General features: G+C 39.2%; 2 protein-coding genes across 4 annotated transcripts in view; one reads left to right on the top strand and one right to left on the bottom strand.

Annotated features, from left to right (window-relative positions):
• The window catches only part of LOC124594855 (CDP-diacylglycerol--glycerol-3-phosphate 3-phosphatidyltransferase, mitochondrial), an 89,384-nt gene extending 83,398 nt beyond the window's left edge, over positions 1-5,986 (bottom strand). For 2 of the 3 annotated variants that reach the window (XM_047133316.1, XM_047133317.1), the window contains exon 1: positions 5,793-5,986. In XM_047133316.1, coding sequence (XP_046989272.1) covers positions 5,793-5,836 — 44 coding nt within the window. In that variant the 5' untranslated portion in view covers positions 5,837-5,986. The remainder of the gene's footprint in view (positions 1-5,792) is intronic. The other variant, XM_047133315.1, reaches the window with a different exon arrangement.
• Positions 5,987-10,756: 4,770 nt separating this feature from the next.
• Positions 10,757-17,381, top strand: part of LOC124594854 (inactive peptidyl-prolyl cis-trans isomerase FKBP6) — a 57,042-nt gene continuing 50,417 nt past the window's right edge. The window contains exons 1-2 of the mRNA XM_047133314.1: positions 10,757-10,990; positions 11,969-12,209. Of these exons, the coding sequence (XP_046989270.1) occupies positions 10,905-10,990; positions 11,969-12,209 (327 nt within the window). The 5' untranslated portion in view covers positions 10,757-10,904. The remainder of the gene's footprint in view (positions 10,991-11,968; positions 12,210-17,381) is intronic.

The raw sequence follows: 17,381 nt of genomic DNA, 5'->3' as shown, positions 1-17,381 counted from the left end.
TTATTAGTTGATAAATGACAGTGACCTCTGCAAACAACCTAAGATGGCTGCTCAGATTGTCTCCATAATTGTTTATATAGATAAGGAGCAGCGAAGGGCATATAACACTAACTTGGGGAAAGCCAGAAATCACTTCTGTTTTACTCGAAGAACTTTCCATCAATTATTACAAACTATGACCTCTCCAACAGGAAATCACAAATCCAGTCACATAATTAAGACAATATTCCATAAGCACACAATTTCACTACAATCCGCTTGTGTAGTACAGTTTCAAAAGCCTTCTGGTAATACAGAAATAGGGAATCAATCTGAAATCCCTTTTCAACAGTGCTCAACATTTCATGCAAATAAAGAACTAGTTGTGTTTCACAAGAACGATGTTTTCGAAATCCATGAAATTTAAATGGCGGTTTCTTGTACCATATCTCCTGGCACTCGCAATTCACAGTCTGTCATTTTCCAACCTAACAAAGAGCTTGAGCTGTGTTACAAATTTAAGGCTGATGTTTAATACTAGTAGGCCTACATTTCTATCAGTCAGGAATGCCCTCTTTTTTTTCCTGTGTGTCTACTTTTTTATATTCTTCTTGCTTCTTCCATCACGTATTATTTTGCTTCCAAGGAAGCAGAATTCCTTCACTTCATCTAATTTGGGGTTACTAATTTTGGTGTTAAGTTTATTGCTGATCTCATTTCTGCTATTCTTTGTCTTTCTTAGATTTACCTTCAATTTATATTCTGTACACATCAGACTGTTCACGCTATTCAACAGGTGCTACCAATCATTCACCAACAATAACCATGTTGTTAGTGAATCTTATCACTGAGGCCTTTCACCTTTAGTTTTAATTCCATTCTTGAACCATTCCTTGCTTCTATGATGTGGATACTGAACAGTGGGGATGAGAGACTGTATCACTGTCTTACACCCTTTTTAATTCAATCACTTTGTTCTTGGTCTTCCATTAAATTGTTATCTGTTGGTTATTGTACATATTGTATACCATCCATTTTTTTCTAAAGCTTACATCTATTTTTGGGGGGAACTTTGTACATCTTCCATTGTCAAATGCTTTTACTAGGTCAACAAATCCTATGAATGCATCATGATTTTTCTTTAGTCTTGCTTCTGTTATCAAATGCAATGTCAAAACTGCCTCTCTGGTGCCTTTACTGTTCCTAAGGCCAAAGTAACCATCATCTAACAAAGTCTCAATTTTCTTTCCCATTCTTCTGAGTATCATTTATGTTGCCTTAGCTACCTTTGGCTCTTGATACACAGCTGAATTCAATACTTGAACTGTTCAGTAACTGTAGCAAATATGTTCCTCGTATTACATTCATTTCCTCTGGCAACTCACAATCTGATGCCTCACCCCAAACCTATCCTTAACTACAGGTATGCTAGGAGTCGGGGCGTGGAATGTCAGAAGCTTGAACGTGGTAGGGAAACTAGAAAATCTGAAGTTTCAGCTAGTAATAGCGAATACCCTGTTCAAGAATCACAAGAGGAGGACGTATACTTGGAAAAGGCCGGGAGATACGGGAAGATTTCAATTAGATTACATCGTGGTCAGACAGAGATTCCGAAATCAGATACTGGACTGTAAGGCGTACCCAGGAGCAGATATAGATTCAGATCACAATATAGTAGTGATGAAGAGTAGGCTGAAGTTCAAGACATTAGTCAGGAAGAATCAATACGCAAAGAAGTGGGATACGGAAGTACTAAGGAATGACGAGATACGTTTGATGTTCTCTAACGCTATAGATACAGCAATAAGGAATAGCGCAGTAGGCAGTACAGTTGAAGAGGAATGGACATCTCTAAAAAGGGCCATCACAAAGTTGGGAAGGAAAACATAGGTACAAAGAAGGTAGCTGCGAAGAAACCATGGGTAACTGAAGATGAAAGGAGGAAGTACAAACATGTTCCGGGAAAATCAGGAATACAGAAATACAAGTCGCTGAGGAATGAAATAAATAGGAAGTGCAGGGAAGCTAAGACGAAATTGCTGCAGGAGAAATGTGAAGACATCGAAAAAGATATGATTGTCGGAAGGACAGACTCAGCATACAGGAAAGTCAAAACAACCTTTGGTGACATTACAAGCAACGGTGGTAACATTAAGAGTGCAACGGGAATTCCACTGTCAAATGCAGAGGAGAGAGCAGATAGGTGGAAAGAATACATTGAAAGCCTCTATGAGGGTGAACATTTGTCTGATGTGATAGAAGAAGAAACAGGAGTCGATTTAGAAGAGATAGGGGATCCAGTATTAGAATCGGAATTTAAAAGAGCTTTGGAGGACTTACGGTCAAATAAGGCAGAAGGGATAGATAACATTCGATCAGAATTTCTAAAATCATTGGGGGGGAGTGGCAACAAAACGACTATTCACGTTGGTGTGTAGAATATATATGAGTCTGGCGATATACCATCTGACTTTCGGAAAAGCATCATCCACACAATTCCGAAGACGGCAAGAGCTGACAAGTGCGAGAATTATCGCACAATCAGCTTAACAGCTCACGCATCGAAGCTGCTTACAAGAATAATACACAGAAGAATGGAAAAGAAAATTGAGAATGCGCTAGGTGACAATCAGTTTGGCTTTAGGAAAAGTAAAGGGACGAAAGAGGCAATTCTGATGTTACGGCTAATAATGGAAGCAAGGCTAATGAAAAATCAAGACACTTTCATAGGATTTGTCGACCTGGATGGTGCAAGCTGTTCGAGATTCTGAAAAAAGTAGGGGTAAGCTATAGGGAGAGACGGGTCATATACAATATGTACAACAACCAAGAGGGAAATAAAAGAAAGGTTCTGGAGTGGAATTAAAATACAAGGTGAAAGGATATCAATGATACGATTCGCTGATGACATTGCTATCCTGAGTGAAAGTGAAGAAGAATTAAATGATCAGCTGAACGGAATGAACAGTCTAATGAGCACACAGTATGGTTTGAGAGTAAATCGGAGAAAGTTGAAGGTAATGAGTAGTAGTAGAAATGAGAACAGCGAGAAACTTAACATAAGGATTGATGGTCACGAAGTCAATGAAGTTAAGGAATTCTGCTACCTAGGCAGTAAAATAACCAATGACAGACGGAGCAAGGAGGCCATCAAAAGCAGACTCGCTATGGCAAAAAAGGCATTTCTGGCCAAGAGAAGTCTACTAATATCAAATACCAGCCTTAATTTGAGGAAGAAATTTCTGAGGATGTACGTCTGGAGTACAGCATTGTATGGTAGTGAAACATGGACTGTGGGAAAACCGGAAGAGAAGAGAATCGAAGCATTTGAGATGTGGTGCTACAGACAAATGTTGAAAATTAGGTGGACTGATAAGGTAAGGAATGAGGAGGTTCTACGCAGAATCGGAAGGGAAAGGAATATGTGGAAAACACTGATAAGGAGAAGGGACAGGATGATAGGACATCTGCTAAGACATGAGGGAATGACTTCCATGGTACTAGAGGGAACTGTAGAGGGCAAAAACTGTAGAGGAAGACAGAGATTGGAATACGTCAAGCAAATAATTGAGGACATAGGTTGCAAGTGCTACTCTGAAATGAAGAGGTTAGCACAGGAAAGGAAAGGAATTCGTGGCGAGCCGCATCAAACCAGTCAGTAGAATGATGGATGACATAAAAAAAAATAAAAGCTACTTATCAATCTGTTGTCACAGTACTCATTGCGATAATTGAAATAGTGGCTTCTTGTACCACAACTGCTGGCATTGACAATTCACAGGCTGTCATTTTCCAACCTAACAAAAAGCTTGAGCTGTGTTACAAATCAGTGTCACCACAACCGCCATTCCTCAACAGTACAAACAATATTGTTGGTTGGTTGGTTGATCGATTTGGGGGAGGACGACGATCAGATTAGGGAAGGATCGGTAAGGAAACGGCCGTACCCTTTCAAAGGAACCATACCGGCGTTTGCCTGAAGCGATTTAGGGAAATCATCGAAAACCTAAATCAGAATGCCCAGACACGTGATTGAACCACCATCTTCCCAAATGCGAGTCCAGTGTGCCACCTCGCTCAGTAAAATATTGATGTCATTTTGGAGTATTTAGGTCAAACATTATAACCTAATGTAAAGTCAAACAATCTGTGAAGATTACCAAACGATTTCAGTTTCAGCCCTCATCACTTTTCTAACCTCTTGCTGACTATCTAATGCTATGCTCCAACTGCATACACAGAATACACATTAACCTGTGTACTTTGAAAGAAAAGTGCTCTTGCTGGGTGGCACTTTCCCTGTTCAAGACTTCAGCTAAAGCAGTGACTGTAAAACAGATCCTGTACAAACATCAGAGATGATGATGATGATGATGATTATGATGATTATGATGGGTGAACACTGAGTGTACCTTCTAAGTGCTATTGATAATATTGTAAAAGTTGTGCGTTGTCCCCTCCCCCCTTTTGCATTTCTCAATATGGTGCAGATGTAAACACTAGGCTTCACTACTGATCAGACTGTAACCATAATTACATTTTATGCTTCGCCAACTATTGACCAAATTGCCACCTTGCACCCTAACGTAGACCTCAGGCTGCACCACATATCAGTGTGTTACCACAACCAAGATTTCAGAGGGAACTGAAAATTCAATTCACGCTTGCCTAATTTGATCCAAGTTTGTAGATGTTTTATTTAGGTTTCATTTATACTTGTAATGCATCTGAAATGTCTTATACTACTGTGCTGAATGTTCAAATGAAAAATAAATAAAACTGTTATAAATGCAAAGTATATTACAGGCGATTATTTTTTTTTTCTTCAAATGACCTGTGCTACAGATCAGTCTGTCATCACAACAACGTTTTTTTTTGCATCCCATTCAATGGCTTCACGAACTCACAACCAAATTATTACCTTCCAACCTAACCTATACCTTGGACTAAACGACCAGATCAACTATCACAACCAGATTGTATTGTTTTCATATTTTTTGTCTATTCCAACTAGCAACAAAGTTGAATATATGAACGAAAAGGTGGCATGACAGCAGCCATTAGCATTATGTCACAAGTCAAAGCTGACAACTCTGATCAAACATTCCTCTTGACCACAGTATTTTATGTATGCTTGCCAAAGGCTGATATATATATAATGATAAGCGTTATGCATACAACCAGACAAAGTGAAGTACCAAAATTGTTTGTCGAATTTCTCACTATCAAAAATCTACATTATGCTCTAATGGAAGATTAGAAAAATCACACCAGGAAACCATGGCAAGAAATTATAATGTGTGAAATTGCAAATTATAATAATTGAAGAAGTCTTGAAGACAATGTGAGCGATGGATAAAGGGCAGAAGATGATGAATAAAACAAGAATACGAACAAATAAAAGGAGCGGCAGAATGTTTAATAGTTTCACTGAAAATACATGGATCGTTGAAAACTATAACAAATTATATAGCCTATGTAGTTCTCTGTAAAGTTGCACAGTCATCGATACAATGAAGGTGTCGCCTCGAGTCAATGTCAAATTTAACAGACTATTATCATCTGATACTAGAGGCAACCAGAACATGGACTACTGTGTGATAGCTGCCATACAACACCGAAAACCAAATAACGCACGTTCAGTTCTTTGCGATATGTAAGAACACGAAACGGTGTGCTAGCAGAGAATATCTACGTAAACTTTGGAAGATAAGCGTTTAACACCCAACCGAGGAGGGAATCAAAATAATGTACGTTTGCTAATACTTTATAACATTGCCTTCAAATTCGTTAGCTATAAAACAAAAACTTACCGACGAATGCCAATACACACGATCTTATGAAATAAATGAGCCATTCTTGTTATATTTATCACATGGCTACCATCTGAATGTAAAAAATCTTCAGCAACGATTCTCACGTGCAATCGTGCAGACGCAAATTGACAGTAAACATTGGATCAAAGCTACGATAATGCACAAGTAAATCCTCTCTCCATAGGCAACGAAAACTTGCACAAGTATTGCCCCGCCATAGCAATGGTCAGTCATCTAACCTGTGGGAACACCTTACTGACTCACTGTCACGCAAGCAAGCCTGACAAAAAAGTTAACTGCCATTCAGCTATAAAGGCCAGTCTATACACACCAAACTGTCTGCGCAAATATCTGTGCACATCGTATCTACGTAGACGGGTCGTAACGCACTGAGCGAAATTTTACGCAGCAGTCACATGTGCTCTAACATGGAAGTTGGAGTTGGAGGTTTGAACTAAGTTGCTCAAACTAGTCAACTCAAAACACGTCTGTTCAGACAAATCGTAGCGTGTGGACTGGAAATCGTCGTGAATCTTGCACACGTCTGATCAGTACAAGTGTTTCTCTTTGCGAGCATATTTAATTCTGGAACGACCAATATGCGTCAGCAGCGCTTTAGAGAGTTAATCGCTAAATATATTCAAGTACACTGCCTGGCAAAGAAAGTAAAGCATCCAGAAGCGGAGGTGATAACAAAATGAAACTTCAGTGTCGAGAGACGTTTAATAACTTGGCAATATGAGTTCCTTGATCAGTATGACGTTGTACCCTCTCTGACCTGGTTGCATGCATTAATTCGATTGAGAAGGTAGCCGTAAAAACTTGTATTCTCTCACGAAGCAAAGCGGCCCACAACTGTTGTAACTGGTCAATGATATCCTGGATACTGACACTCATATGGAGCTGATGTCAGAGCTAGTCCCACACATGTTTTATCACAGACGGATCTGGGATCTTGCTAGCCATGCTAGTACGTCAGCATAATGCAGAATTCATAGACACATGTGTTATGTATGAATGAACGTTGTCCTCTTGAAAAGTGTCAATATGATACTTGTACATGACAGGTTACACATGAGGTGCATCCTGCTCATCACCTACCATTGTGCCATCAGAATTTCCTCGTCACTCTTAACCATGACTTGAGCCATACTCGATGGCTCCCCATACCAAGACATCGGGGGCAACACTGCTGTGTCTCTCTAAAACAATGGAAAAATGGGACCTCTCCCCAGGTCATCACAATATTCCCCAATGATGGTCATCTGGGGTAGTGCAGAACGCAATGCTGAATACAGTGCAATGCCATTCATCAACAGTCCATGCTTCCTGGTCATGGCACCACTCTAAATGCTGCTGGCTGTGTTGTGGCGCTAATAGCATCGTATGTATGGAACAGTAATTCCCTGGTAGGGCCACTGCTAGTCTCCAACCAGTGGTGGAGAATAACACAAAATGTTGCAGGGAGCCCACATTTATATGCAGGTGGCAGGGGCAGATGTGAAGGGGTCAAGTGAGCTTGGTGCACAATATGTCAGTCCTCCCTAGTGACAGTCAGCCGTAATCAACTGAAACCCTAATGGTGTGTATACCTGCCATCACATTTCCATATAGTCCAACATCGAGTCACTGTCTCATGAGAGTGAACCATAAATCTCGATATTGCTTGATTCAACCAGCGGGGCAAATGGAGCCCCAATATGAGGTCCCTTTCAGATTCTGTCAGGTGCTGACAACTCTGTCCCACGAGAGTACACAGCAGCTCTGTGTCCTTCACAGTGACCACTCAACACCTGACACTGCGCACGTCCCTAATATTGTACCGCAAATTCGGAAATGAAAAGTGCTGTTGACGTGCGGTTTTCACAAATGATATGGTAGCCAAGGGCTCACGTTGTTAGCCAATATCATATTGTAATAATACTTCGAAAGTGTAATTTTTTGTGCAAACATACGTGTACCCTAGGTACAATGTTGTTATGTTTGCTTACATGTGAGTGTTTACTCTTTGAGTGAATTGCGATGTGCTAGTCAGTCAGTGTGGACTGCTCAAGGAGTAAGTCATGAATGGGCGACGGTATTTACCAATGCAGAAAAAGCTGATATGCTCATGGGGTATGGAGAGTGTAGGAAGAATGTAGTTAGTTCCTGTACAGTGTATTTGGTAAGATATCCAAATCGACATTAATCATCTGAGCAATTCTATATGGAATTCTTCAAACACATAAGTGAAAGTTTAGCGCAACACCTAGACAATATAACAGAAGGAAACAAGTTACGACAAAAGACAGAGAAATTACATTCTTGACCCTCACATTACCTCCTGTGCAATCACACAAGAAAGTGGCATGAGTCAGGCAAGTGTCCTATGCATTCTCCATCGATATAGGTTCCGTCCCAATTACAACTCTCTCCATCAAGAGCTGCATAGAAACGATTATGAGAATAATGTTAAATTCTGTTTATGGGCACTAAGACAGGATACTTCAGATGTATCATGTATCTTGTTTAGTGATGAAACCACATTTACCATAAATGCTCAGGTAAACCACTGAAACATGCACTATTGATCTCCATTGGCTTTGTCACGTGGAAAATCAGCGTCCATGGAGTGTAAACGTGTGGTATGGTATAATGAACCATAAGTTCATTGGCCTGATTTTCATAGAAGGAACAGTGAAAGCAAAAAATTAATGCAGACTTCTAACAGCCTATCTTCCGAGGATACCAGAAGACATCGCTCGGCAGAATAGGTGAAAACTGTGGAACCAAAATCATGGCTGTCCAGCCCATAGTGCAAGAAGTACTGCAGTATGTCACCACGAATTGTTTCCAAATCATTGGACTGGACGCAAGAACCTATACCTTGGCCGAGTCATTGTCTGGACTTGACACCTGTAGACTTTTTTCTGTGGGGAGGGCTGAAAGACGTTGTCTACAAGAACATACCTGATGATATACAAATATGCATTACTACAGCCTGTTCAAACATCTCCATTTAAATGCTAACCATTTGTAGCAGTCACTCCATACGAGACTGGAAGCATGTATTGACGCTGCCAGTTGTCATTTTGAACCAGCCTGTGATGGTCAATTGTCTCGTTACTGATCAGAATCATCGCAACTAGTCTATGCACATATGTTGTTCTTTAGTATGTAGTACCACAGGTACTGTACAACTGTGAGCGTGGGAACTTTTCAAATTGTGGTTTATTGTAAAAGAGTCCCACTAGACTCCTGCAACAAACACCACTGACATTCTCATACATTCTCATTTACCTTACTTTTGGTGTGTTAATGTCAATAGGCATTACCGAGCGAGGTGGCACGGTGGTTAGCACACTGGACTCGCATTTGGGGGGGCGATGGTTCAATCCCACGTCGGGCCATCCTGATTTAGGTTTCCGTGATTTCCCTAAGTCGCTCCAAGCAAATTCTGGAATGATTCATTTCAAAGGACATGGCCAACTTCCTTCACCATCCTTCCCTAATCCGATGAGACCGATGACCTCTCTGTCTAGTCTCCTCCCCCAAAACAACCCAACCACACTCAACAGGCATTGCTATATTTAGAAAAGTGTATGTCTAAATACAAAATACACTTTCTAAGTGTTATTACAATTTGTTTATTGACTGACAGTACGAATCTCTGACTACTAATCATTCTGCGAAAACTGCACATCAACAGCACTTGCCATTTCCGCAGTATTTGTGGTGCAACTTTTAGGTTGGTTGACTTGCAGGAAGGGACCAAACAGCGAGGTCATCGGTCCCATCAGATTAGGAAAGGATGGGGAAGGAAGTCGGCCATGTCTTTTCAAAGGAACCACTTCAGGATTTGCCTGAAGCGATTTAGGGAAATCGCAGAAAACCTAGATCAGGATGGCCGGACGGGGGTTTGAACCGTCGTCCTCACGAATGCGAGTCCAGGTGTGCTAATCATTGCGTCAGCTTGCTCCGTTAAATTTTAGGTAATTAACCCTGTATACCCTTCCAGTCCTGGTAACAACACTTAACACACAGAAAACTAACGCTTTCTGTTGGTCATTCTAACTGTCACAGAGAACTGCGACTTTAATCACTTAATTACCCGCTGATAATGGTGTGTAGGTGTACTAAGTTACACTAATAACCCCCCCCCCCCCCATGTCTTCTGGGTGCTTCACTTTTTTTTGTGAGAGAGTGTGTGTAGGTGTCACACACGTTCGTGGAAAGTTAAGGGCGAAGTGCAAAAGAGATCGCCTTAAGAAGGCAGTTGCTTATAAAGAAAAGCTAAGAACACTTGACACTGCGGCAAACAGATAAACGGAAATAAAAACAGATTCTTTATGGAACATTTATTGCAAAAAGTTAAACAAAGGAACGCAAACTATTCGACCTAGTGCTGTATAACCAAATATGTAAGCCAAGTTCGTGGTATGTCGACCTCCAGTGATTTCTGATCTGTCTAGATATAGGGAGAGTCAGTAGAAATACGATTGGGGACGGGACTGGACAGGCAGTTTCACAGAAAATTAATTATTATGACCGCCAATAGATATTTGTATGCCCTGTGACCAATCGCAAATAATTTCACCAGTCGTTGCTGTATCTCACGACGTAAATTAGTGTGTGTAAGTTACCGTCGCTTATCTTCACTGTTAAGGTCATTCTTGCCGTTTCTATAACTTAGTGGGTTTCTTTCTTTGTTTCTTTTTCTGCAAAAACTGTTATAGATCACAGATCACAGAAAAATTTTGTGCGTTACAAGCTAGGTGCTGATCTGAAAACCTTTTGTGAGAATGTGGCGGATTGTCGTTGAAATTTCTTGCCTAGTTGGACAGATAGTAGGCCTACCATAAACTGATACTGTGTCGCGTGTGCGCACGAGACTTGTGGCGATTTTTTGCATGCACAATGAACATTCTGCACAGATGCTTGCGCAAACAGGTAGTTTGTGTTTACATCTGTGGTCTGAGCGAAGAGCGCGATCGGTGTTTTTGTATTGTATCGTTAGAGTCGGCCACGGGCCATGTGTTGCTGAGAGGAAGTTTGTTTTGTGTATGCTTGCGTTATTGTTGTGGACAGGAACAATAGTTTATCTGATTTACCCCATCCTTTTCCCTCAGAATGGATCCAGACCAGTCTGACGATGGCTTTGATTTTGAGGAAGAAGCCGAACCGTGTACAAGACTTACAGACGGCATAAATCTCCAGTAAGACTGATTTTGTCATAGTAATCATCTGTATAACGTATTGTTAATGATTTCTAACTGTATGGGTTCTAAAACCAAATAAACCTGAATGGTATCGTAAAAAATAAAGTAAGCGAGTTTGTTTTACAGTGCTTGTACATATGACTTCACTCTTCCAAAGTGATGCATCTTGAACATCAGCGCTGGGATAGATTCTGTTGGTCGAGTGAAGATCATGTGAACATTGGTTATCACGTCAAGGTTTGTTAGAGCGCCCCTAAAACCATTGTAAAAACCACGCAACATTAATATGTGGCAAATTTCGATTGCTGAATATCAGTTACAATAAACTTACACGGGCACGTTGATGTGGGTGCGGATTACATGGGCATGTTGATGTAGGTGTGGATAGAATTTTGTGTAGCCAACTCCTCATGGATAGTTCATACTATTAGCATATTACAACACCAACATCCAGAACAAAGCAAGGTACAGATAGTAGAAATTTTGAGGCGTAGTTACCTGAAACAAATTGTATGTGAATCTGGGGACATTATACAGTAGGGACTTACTGAATGAGGCAGTGCTGCCCTGAAGTCACTGACCTCATATTCGGGAGGATGGAGTTGCTCTGTCCATCCATTCTGGTTTGGGTTTTACATAGTGTCCCTGGATTGCTAAGACAAGTGCCGCCAGGATGGTTCCTTAATCAATACCACTGTCAGCCACCTGTCCTGTCCTCATAAAGCATGTTATGTAGTTTGCTGTGTCTTTTATATTTTGATGTAGTGATTTGCACTTAATTATCTGAACAAATGCCATATTGTTGTGAGATGACAATTGGATGAAGAAATAAATTAAACATATGAGAGTCCTTTTTTCTAATGATTTCATGCTTTTATAAAAAATTGATAGCAGCATAAAATGTTACCGTATATTTTATTTTGTTCTTATAGTGTTATGTAGTAGAAATGTTCAGTTCAATCGGTATTGTTTCAGAGAACTGATAAGTAACTCCTCTGCAACATTTGAGGTAAACACGAGTAGTGAAGCTGCACTTGAAGAGAGTTATGGAAGTTACTTCAGTGAAAAAGATCTACTGGACTATGTCAATTTAGACTGTGTTGATGTTGGTTCAGATGATGAAACAATAGGGCAAGGAGCTCCAGAGAATACGCCATTTGAAAGAATTGCTACAAAAATGAAGAACATTACAGAAGATGGAAAAGTTAAGAAAAGAGTAAGTATTTATAGTCTTCTGTCAATTATACTTGATCTGTGTTGATTACAATTCAACCCTCTGTAGGGGAGATTTACTGGTTGGGATGAGAAGCAAAGACTTTCCTCCCTTGAACATTGGTCTGGGTGACTTTTCTAAACCCTCCACCATTCCCTAAACCTCACCAATCCTTTAATTTCATTCCTCTTCCTTAACCTTCGATCCTTCTAATCAGAAAATGAACTTGATCACACCTTCTGTTCTGTTCACCATTGTCACATGACTCGCTATCTCAGGTGCCAGTTGCCCCAGTTAGTTGTGGACAGCGCTTGGAGCTGATAACTTAACAAATATGATTTGATTGTGTATTTTGTCTGTGTGCTGCATGTTTTACATGACAATGTTCTAAAGTAGCTGTGAATCCTGTCAGAAAAGTGATAATGCTCTTACCATGCAGCTAAGTATATCCAATACTGCATGTTAAATGGCAGTGTGGAATTATTTCCAGAAAGCATAGTCTGTATCAGTTCAGGCAGGCTAAGAAAAAATGTTACGTTCATAGTCTCAGATGTTACTGAATTTATCGTATGTTAATCTGAAGGGCTAAGTAAGGAACATGTATCTTTTTGTTTTCTCCAAAAAAATTTCTGCTCTGAGATACAGCCCACCAAAGATGACAATGCACATACCATTTTGAAGATGTGAATTTTGGAATTTTTTTTTTTAATTTGAAAGATAATTGCTTTATGATTACAAAGAAATCTTCCATTTGGACTTGTCAGTCAAAGTTCTTTTACTATAGCATCCTGAACTGTTTTTATAATTTATTTTATTTATTTTTTTCAAAAATTCCAGTCCATAATTATTGTTTTTTATTCCCTGTTGATTATTATGGTATAGTCCTACATTCCCTGAAAAGGAGAGCTTCCACTTTTAAGTTGAACAGATTTTATAAACAACTGAAATTTTTGCCATACATAAAACCTGTTTTATTACCACATTATCACATTACAGGCTCATAAAAGTCTTAACCTAGCATTATTTAATGTAATTTTAGTTCTGGAAGATGAGTAAGAGACTCATTTTTCAAGCATTTTAAATGATTCCAAAATGCACGTGAAAGGTCCAAAGACTTTAAGGTTTCAATTTATACAACATCTGTGCACTCTGTTTTGTACTGAACTAAAAATGTGTTCCGCTGCTTCAGTATCTTCCTTTGATATAGAGTGATACCTTCCTTTTGAATCAATAGGATCTGGAGCACTTACAATCTTCAAAACATTGTGAACAGGAAGTGAACACTGATGGCATTGTTGCCGTCCTTCAGCTGGAAACCTATATCCAGCAGCTGGTCCATGTGTCTTCTGAATCCCTTTCACAGGAATAGTTTGTCTGGACCGTCAGGCATCATCCAACTGGGAACTAGTTACAGGTGGGACCCCACAAGGTTCCATCTTAGGACATTTACTTTTTCTTGTGTATATCAATGACCTTTCATCATTAATGTTACCAGTTGCCAAGTTTGTTTTGTTTGCCAATGATACAAACATTGCAATAAGTAGCAAATCAAGTGTAGTCTTAGATTGATCAGCTAATAAAATATTTGTGGACATTAATCACTGGTTTCTAGCCAATCCATTATCACTAAACTTTGAAAAAACACACTACATGCAGTTCAGAACTTATAAGGGGTGTCCCACGAGTATATGCGTAACGTATGATGACAAGCAGAAAGAAGAAGTGGACAGTGTTTAATTCTTGGGATTACAGCTTGATAATAAATTCAACTAGGAGGAGCACACCACAGAACTGCTGAAGCATCTAAACAAATCTCTATTTGCAATGCAAATTCTGTTGGACATAGGTGACATAAAAATGAAAAATCTGGCATACTATGTTTACTTTCACTCCATAATGTCATATGGGATTATTTTTTGGGGTAAAGTTTTCTGGGCACAAAAATGTACAATAAGAGCTATATGTGGTGTGAACTAAGAACATCCTGCAGAGGCCTATTTAGGGAACTAGGGATACTAACTGCTGCTTCCCAATATATTTTTTCCTTAATGAAATTTGTCATTAAAAATATATCACTTTTTCAAACCAACAGCTCAGTTCATGGAATCAGTACTAGAAATAACAATAATCTCCACAAGGATTTAAAGTCACTTACTCTTGTACAAAAAGGTGTGCATTATTCAGGAACACACATTTTCAATATCTTGCCAGCAGCCATAAAAAGCTTAATAACCATTGAAATTCAGTTTAAGAGAAGCCTACAGGATTTATTGGTGGCCAACTCCTCCTACTCCATTGATGAATTTCTCAGTAGAAACAATTTTATGTGTGTGTGTGTGTGTGTGTGTGTGTGTGTGTGTGTGTGTGTGTGTGTGTGTGAAGTACAATCTAACTTCTGCACCATTTCAGTGCAGTAATGTGTTCATTGTAAATAAATATTGTAATAGACCTCTATATGTTTATTACTTTATAAAAAAAAATTATGTTTTAAATTCAGTGCATTAATGCCATCTTAGTAAATGAGTGTTGTAAAATGTTCCTTCCATATTGTGTTCATTAAAAAAAAAGACAGTTATTCCACTTGGGACCTGTGGAAGGTACATTAACTAATTTGCTTTAGTTGTAAATATTTGTCATGTATTATTGTTTTTCTGGCGTGTTCTACATCCTAGAGGACCTCCTCAGTACGGATCAGTTGTAATGAAAGTAAATCTCATCTGATCCTGTTGTGACAGTGCCACGACATTTAACAGTGCTGCCACGACAGTACGCGCAAAAACGGCGATAGAGGCGCTCCGCAACTCGGCTGAGCGCGGGAGCGCCACCTAGCTACGAACGGCGCCAGCCGCATGTCATGGCACGGCAGTCGAATGAGAGATACTGAGTTGTTATCATGTAACCAGCTATTGTTCATAAGTGAGTGTGTTTGAATATCCACGCAATTATTGGTGATTAAATGTTATAACAGATCCAATAAAAAAACTTAAACCTGGTCATTACTCCAATGATACCCGTGCACTTCATGTGGGAGAATTACAGACCAGTTATCAGCAAAATCACAGTGAAGCACTAAACGTAGTTCTTCAGCCTGTACACATCCTTTCACTTCTGCAATGTGTTTTTGTTGCAATTTCTTCAGATGCTGGTGTGTTTCTGCTTTCACTCACCATTTACCAAGTTCATCAGTGAAACTGTCGAAGACAACAGTTTTCTTAATTAGTTTATTTTCCTCCCATGTCGCATATGTAATTTCTGCAGAGTTATCTGCTGCATCTTCCAGGCAAGTATCTGTAAAGACAGCCCTCCCTTTCCAGGGCAGTCACCACATTCTTGAAACAAACAAGTCTCTTGCTTTACATCACAGACTACTAGTGACTTCACACGCCCAACCAAGATGTCATATGTCACGTGCTCCAGTAAGTTCTTCAAAGTTACCACACAAAGTTCAAAATTCACACAGTGCACACATAAACAGACATATCTAGGTGGGTGTGGAACTACCCACTAGGGTTGTAGTGCATAAAATTTTGATTTTCCAATACTTAAAGTTGTATATTTGCCCTTATAAATTGCAAAAGTTTCTTTAATACTGCAAGTCACATACCTCTTCACTTTCACAATTTTTTGACCTTCAGCTGTTACAGTTATAGTGTCTTTTTTGTTATCATTCTGGCGAGAACAGTCCCATTTATCTTCCAGATAAAATGACTGCACTATTTCAACTTGAGTTGCTTTTACAGGATGACCATAATAGGATCTGGTCTTCCAAAGACTCCTTTTGCAGATCTCACATTCCTTGATTTGTCTACCATGTAGTTTGATACTGCTGGAATGTGGTTCAAGATTGTTTTCTTTGACTATGTCTCTGCAATAATAGTTTAAACTTGTACCTTTTCACTGTAGGATGTACACTATTCAACAACTGAATTGATATTTGTGAAAAATTCCTGGCAAGAGGTCCAAGAGTGCTTTGGTTCATTTTATTCTGAAGATGGAATTTCTACTTTGAAGAGTGTGGTCAGTTTTGCTGTAGTGTATTCACCCATAGCTTTAGTAATTTCTCTGCACTTTCTTGATGCATAGAGCATATGACTCAACTTCACGGACCATGGTTTGGTAACAGGACTAACACCTACCTCTGTAGTTGATTGATTCACAGTATTTAATTCTTCCTCTATTGATACAAAATCTGCATCATCTGCACTATGGGAGGCTTCACCTTGTTCAGATACTATCATTATTGTTATTCGTCACTGGAAACATCTTCATATAGCTCTTTTATTGATATGCAAATAGTCAGCACACTTCACTCTCCTGTGGCCCCAGTGAGAAGAAATTTCAAACATCCTTTACACAAAACACACTGCAGCTGTGTCAACTGGCAAATTCCTCACGAAAACACAGAACTCACTGGGTGGTCTCATATCTCTTAGAAGCCTCTTCAGTAAGCAAATTAGCACTGAACACTACAATATAGAAACCCGCAATGAAGAACCAGAACAGAGAAACTTGACAGGAAACCACAACAAAGTGTAAGAAGTAACTGCAACAAAGAAAGTGAAAGGAAATAACTGCAACAAAGTAAGTGATAATAAATAACTGCAATGCAACAAAGCCAGTAGAAATAAACATTGTGACAAAGAAATTAGTAAGAAACAACTTTAGTGAAGACATACATTGCCCTTGAAAGTTAAAAAAAATGATTTTTTAAAATGAAACCTGTCCAACTGAAAAGTGGAAGCTCTTCTGTGCAGAGAACATGGTACTAATCAACAGAAAAAAATCTAACTTTCCTGGATTGGCATTTTTGAAAAAATAAATTTTTTTTGTAAATTATATGCAAAATTCAAAAGGCAACAGTAAAAGAACTTTGACAGATATGTTCAAACGGAAGATACCATTGTAATCATAAAGCAATTATCTTTCAAATTAAAAAAAACTCATACAAAATATCTAAAACTGTTACAGATATACAGCATTTTAGAAACTTTTCCGAAATTCGCAGCTTCAAAATGGTGTTCGCAGTGCCATCTTTGGAAGCCTGTATCTTGTGGCAGGAATTTTTTTTGTAGGAAAAAAAATACATGTTTCTTACTTTTTCCTGAATTTTAACATATGCTAAATTCAATAACATCCGAGACTATGAATGTAACCCCCCGTGCCTGAAGTGATACG

This window comes from Schistocerca americana, chromosome 2, assembly GCF_021461395.2.
Source record: "Schistocerca americana isolate TAMUIC-IGC-003095 chromosome 2, iqSchAmer2.1, whole genome shotgun sequence".
Taxonomy (NCBI): domain Eukaryota; kingdom Metazoa; phylum Arthropoda; class Insecta; order Orthoptera; family Acrididae; genus Schistocerca; species Schistocerca americana.
Note: the sequence above shows the minus strand (reverse complement) of the source record. Positions and strands in the feature narration are given on the sequence as shown.